The following is a 6,274-nucleotide window of genomic DNA, read 5'->3' as shown; positions in this document are numbered from 1 at the left end:
GATTTGTACAGTTTTGTTCAAGTGAATGTTTAAGAAACCATAAGAAAATTATGTGTTTGCTTTAAAATTTGAGATCACATAGACAGTATTTTACGTAGGATATGGGCAGTTCCCATGAGCACTATCTTTTGAACTTCAGCCATTTTGGGGTTTCCTGGAATCTGATCTAGGTAGTAATCAGCCCGTTTCGCTGTCATTCCCAGGGCACCTATGACAATAGGTATTGTTTTCGTCTTCAGATTCCACATTTTGCTAATTTCTATTTCAAGATCTTTATATTTGCTCAGTTTTTGGTAGGTCTTGAAAGATACGTTTATATCGATTGGGACAGTCATATCAATGAGGAGGCATGATTTTTGTCTGAAGTCTTTCAGTATGATGTCTGGCCTATTTGCGTCTATCTTTCTGTCAGTTTGAATGGTGTAGTTCCAGAGGAGTGCAATGTGATCATTTTCAAGTACTGGGGGTGGTTTGTGTTCCCACCAGTTTTTATCATGGGGCAAGTCCAGGTTTTTGCATATTACCCAGTGAATATATTGTGCAGCTCTATCATGCCTGTTGAGATACTCTGTAGGCGCAAGCAGACTGCACATGGAGACAACATGATCGATGGTCTCATTTTGTTGTTGGCATATACGACATAATGGGGAGCTGCCGTTCTTTAATATGTTGGCCTGGTAGTTCTTTGTAGGTAGGCATTGATCTTGGGCTGCTATGATAAACCCCTCTGTTTCTGATTTCAAGCCAGAGGCCATTAACCATTGATGGGTAAGGGCTTTGTCAATATCTGCATTATTCGCTCTCTTTGGGTATTTGCCATTGAGAGGTTTTCCATGCCATTTTTATTATTATTATTATTATTATTATTATTATTATTATTATTATTATTATTATTATTATTATTATTATTATTATTATTATTATATAAAGGCGAGCTGGCAGAAATGTTAGCACTCCGGGCGAAATGCTTAGCAGGATTTCGTCTGTCTTTAGGTTCTGAGTTCAAATTCCGCCGAGGTCTACTTTGCTTTTCATCCTTTTGGGGGTTGATAAATTAAGTACCAGTTGCGTACTGGGATCTAACTAATTAACTGGACCGCTTCCCAAAAAAATTCGGGCCTTGTGCTTAGAGTAAAAAGGATATACATATACTTTAGAATACAGTGTTAGGCACGTATAGAGTGAAATATTAATTTTTGTTTGACAACGGAACAGGAATTATGTAAATAACTTCATTAGGTAGTTAGATCTGAGTTGACTATGCGAGTCCTCTTCCGTTGTTGTGCACTAATTAATTTGTGTACTTACTATGTTTTTTTTATTTTTTAATATTTTTACTTTATATATATATATATATATATATATATATATATATATATATATATATATATATATATATATATATATATATATATATATATATATTCAGTCATTTTATATATATATATATATATATATATATATACATATATGTATACATATATATATAATATACATATATATATATGCATTATTTTAACTAGTAACGGTTTAGCAATGAACTTGCAATCAAGAATGAAAGTTTTTTTTTTTTAACAATCAAATGCTCATAGTTTTTTTTTTGTTTTTTTGTTTTTTTTTTGCCCACCGGTGGTGTCAGTGTTTGCTATTTTTGTAGTCGATGATACCACGCACTCTAGGCTTAAGCAACTGAAAATGTGCAAAAGTAATGGAATTTTTGACAAACTTAGTTCACATGCCTGTATCCATCAGTAAATGCAGTCCTCTATTTTCAAAGATATTGATGTCTACCTCTTTTGTCGTCGCACGTGGTTTGTCAATATACGGATACATACATACATACATACATACATACATACATACATACATACATACATACATGCATGCATGCATCCATGCATGCATACATACATACATAATGCCTCGATATACGAGTAAATTTGTTCCCGGAGACTGAACATAAAGCAAAAGACTTGTAAAACAGAGAATTAATTTCCTATAGTAGCAATGTTATAAATCGTAATTCGTTTCCAGAAAAATATTTTACCTGCAAAATTTATAATACTCGTAAATAAATGACAATAAAACAACAATAGAATATAAAGAATATTTTATGTAAAGCGAAAGGAATGTCAAGATCATATATAATAAAAATTATTGTTATTATTATTATTATTATTATCGTTTTTTGAATCACTTTCACTCGCAACAGACTCATGCACACCATCCCATGTAGACGCGATCGCCGATTCACAAGCACTCATAGACGAACTTGTAGATTTTTTTTTCCAAAAACAAGTCTATACTTATTTGCTTAGAAGAAGCTCTTTTTTCGCTTTCTATAAATTTCTCGGTGACACGCAGAAGCATTTATTATGATAGTAGAAACTTTTGCATTTCTTTCAAAATTTGGATCTTGTGCTTGAAAAATTAAACTCTTAAATCCGAGGTCTCGTAAAGCGAATCATCATAAAGTGTGGTATTACTGTACATGTATATGTAGGTATAGATTTTTATTCGCATGCATAGCAACTCAAGTTGCTAACCGTGAGCTATAAAACAATTTATTTTAACTTATAGGACTTCGATATAGGGAAAAGCCTACAACCCTCGCCAGTAAATTTTATTGTTCCTGGACGTTGTTTTTTTATACCTATCATGAACTGCTCGAAGGGTACACACTTCCTATATTTAGATCCTTAGATCTTATAATTACATATACTCTTTACTCTTTTACTCTTTTACTTGTTTCAGTCATTTGACTGCGGCCATGCTGGAGCACCACCTTTTAGTCGAGCAAATCGACCCAGGACTTATTCTTTGTAAGCCTAGTCTATCGGTCTCTTTTGCCGAACCGCTAATGTTACGGGGACGGAAACACACCACCATCGGTTGTCAAGCGATGCTGGGGAGACAAACACAGACACACAAACATATACACACATGCATACATATATACACATATATACGACAGGCTTCTTTCAGTTTCCGTCTACCAAATCCACTCACAAGGCTTTGGTCGGTCCGAGGCTATAGTAGAAGACACTTGCCCAAGGTGCCACGCGGTGGGACTGAACCCGGAACCATGTGGTTGGTAAGCAAGCTACTTACCACACAGTCACTCCTGCACCTATATTTAGGTATATATGTGTAATATGTTGTGTGCGCGTGTGTGTGTGTCTGTGTCTGTGCCCGTGTGTCTGTGTGTCTGTGTGAGTGTGTATGTATGTATGTATGTATGTATGTATGCATGTATATACATGTATGTATGTATGTATGTACCGATGTATGTAAATGATGATGGATATGATAACTATCAAAGAACAAGGCGGAATGAAAAACCTTTTCGAAATCAGCCAGAACTCCTACCGCATAGATTCAATATACAATCACAATTTAGTGAAATAGGTTATAATAATGAAATTGATCAGATGAGATGAAAAACAAATTAGGTGCACTGACCAATAGAAAGTAATAGTAATAAAAAAAATAATACAACTCAATGATTTACCAATGAAAACGACTGAAGAATGAAACAAAATAGCAGTTTCAAGGTAGCCAGTGTGGTAATAGAATAAACAAATATAGACAAAACAACCAACAAATTGGGTAATAAAAAGCGACAAACTGACAATGATAGAAAAGACATTGCCCTAACTAAATAATATTTCCCAACTAGTCAATGAAATGGACAGCTACACGCAAGCAAAGCAAGACATTGTGAATATATTTCAGAAAATATCACACACACACACATCTTTTTCTCTCGCGCTCTCATATGCATACACACACACACACACACACACACACACACACACTCACACACACACACACACACAGATATATATATATATATATATATATATATACATATATATATATATATATATATATATATATATATATACGAGAGGAAGCCAAAAGTTATCCGCACTTTCGCCATAACATATCTTTATTATTGCCACACTGCGCATGTGTGCTTATAGTCGGTGCTATTGCGATCACGTGATCGAAGTTTGAGCCTGATCACGCCATTTTTCTGGGAAAAGGGTGTACAATCAACAGTGCATGATACAGTGCTTTGCTGGCCAACAAACTGAAGTCAGCAATTCGCACCAAATGACAAAACCTATTGTCGAAGAAACTTTTGTTTTTGCATGACAAAGCAAGCTCGCACACGGCCACCCAAGACCGTGGAAACCATTAACTAATTGAGTTTTGAGGTGCTGGAACACTCTGCTTACCACCACCTAGATCTCGCCCCTTGCGACTATCATATCTTTGGACTGCTAAAAGATGGTTTACGAGGTCGTCAATTTCCCTACGGATGAAGATGTGAAAGAAGCGGTACATAAATGGTTGCACCACCAACCGAAGACCGCTAGTCCTAGTGCATCGAAAAGGAAGGCGACTATATAGAAAAATGACGTACTTGTTTATCTCATACTTTTGTCTAAATACATTGAAAAAGCAAGAATGCGTATAATTTTTGACTCTCCCTCGTATATATATATATAACATATTTTAACTAACCTAAACTTTGCATATGCCTAAACGCTGCTTAATCATATTATTACGGTAATTTATGCGACCTGGCTGTCTACTGGAACGAGTCAGTCACTGCTGTTAACTGTATTTTAGTTCCAACTGTAGCTGTAATAAGGTCTTCCTGTGTTGCGTCTTTTAGATATTTCCCATTGATAACAGCTAGGTGGCTAGAAACATCGATGTCTGGAAATCTTGATAGACGGTGACACTGGACAGATATGGTGTTTTTACACATTTTTTTTTTTTTACCGTAAGAGAACATTTTCTCCACGGAGACATATTTCAACTAACCTAAACTTTCGTTATGCTTAAACACTGCTTGTCGCTAATATTACGGTCATGTGTGTGTGTGTGTGTGTGTGTGTGTGTGTTTGGGTTGGTGTAACAAAATTTACTCCAATAAAAGGAAAATATGTAATGACTAATATTTATACTTTGTCTTATATGACTCTCCCCAGACACAATAACATATATATGTATGTGTATGTATGTACATTTGTGTGTGTTGGCTGGTTCGAAGGCGAGAGTTTCGCAGTCATCGGCATATTGTAATTCGAAGAGAGTCTTTGTTAGTGATTTTAATGTCCTCAAGTTGAAGAGACTGCCATCGTGGCGATATCGAATTGGGATGCCATCTTTTGGGTTGAGGTCGTAGCGAGATAGTAAGGTCACAGCCACAAGGAACACTTTGAAGAGGACAGGGGCACGACACAGCCTTGATTAACACCGACTTGAACGTTGAAGGAGTCAGACTTATCACCACTCAATGTCACACGCGCTTGCATGCCATCATGGAATTGGCGTAGCATAGCAAGAAGTTTAAGAGGGTATCCATACATCTGCAGGACATTCCATAGTAGTGGGCGGCTAATAGTATCAAAAGTTTTAGTTAGGTCAATAAAGGCAAACGAGGCATCACGCTGTTGTTCTCGGCACTTCTCTAACAGGAGGCGGGAGACGAAGACCATGTCGATAGTGCTACAGTTAGCTCTAAAACCGCATTGATCCACGATTTCTACACTGCAACCAAATCCATGTACGGTCCGTCCTCCAATCATATCAATCCGATACGATCTTCAGACAGTAACACTCTCTACAAGGAAGAGACCCAGGACCGTGATAGATGGGCAGAACACTTCAACTCCTTGTTGTACAAGATAAATCCTACAGACACCACACTGGTTGATCAGCTCCCTCATCTCCCTCCTCTCCATGAGCTGGATACGGAACCCTTCCTTTTGGAAATCCGCGCAGCTCTCTCTTACTTAAAAAACAGCAAATCACCTGGTTCAGATGGTGTGTCGGGGGAGATCTATAAATATGGTGGTCCTGCTCTTGTCCAGCGTTTTCATCAGGTTATCCTCTGTTGGAAAAGTGTCTTCATCCCTCAACGCTGGAAACACGCAGATATAATCACCATCTTCAAGAAGAAGGGAGATCGCTCAGACTGCAACAGCAGCAGAGATATTTCACTCCTGGATATTGCAGGAAAGGTCTTGGCATGCGTCCTGCTCTCTCGACTTCTTGGCCATTTCGTTGAAGGAATCCTCCCAGAGTCTCAATGCGGTTTTAGAGCTAACCGTAGCACTATATACATATATAGAGAGAGAGAGACAGACATATACATATATATGTATGTGTGTGTGTGTGTGTGTGTATTCTAAAGTACAAACACATGTCTATTTTCAAGCATATTGAGTCATTTTGTAAATAGATATTTAGTTCG

The 6,274-nt window shown here is 37.0% G+C and overlaps 1 protein-coding gene across 1 annotated transcript; it reads right to left on the bottom strand.

The window, feature by feature from the left end:
* Positions 1-5,216: 5,216 nt before the first annotated feature.
* LOC149137471 (uncharacterized) lies at positions 5,217-5,606 on the bottom strand. The gene has a single exon (XM_089347335.1). The coding sequence runs from the start codon at positions 5,604-5,606 to the stop codon at positions 5,217-5,219; it is 390 nt and encodes a 129-aa protein (XP_089203461.1).
* Between the last annotated feature and the right edge of the window lie 668 nt (positions 5,607-6,274).

The sequence above is a fragment of the Octopus bimaculoides genome, chromosome 1 (assembly GCF_046866305.1).
Source record: "Octopus bimaculoides isolate indiv1 chromosome 1, ASM4686630v1, whole genome shotgun sequence".
NCBI lineage: Eukaryota > Metazoa > Mollusca > Cephalopoda > Octopoda > Octopodidae > Octopus > Octopus bimaculoides.
This window is presented reverse-complemented; position numbering and strand designations above follow the sequence as displayed.

Excerpts from the sequence above, each read along its gene's own strand:
- LOC149137471 (XM_089347335.1), bottom strand. The coding sequence starts at position 5,606 with ATGATTGGAGGACGGACCGTACATGGATTTGGTTGCAGTGTAGAAATC.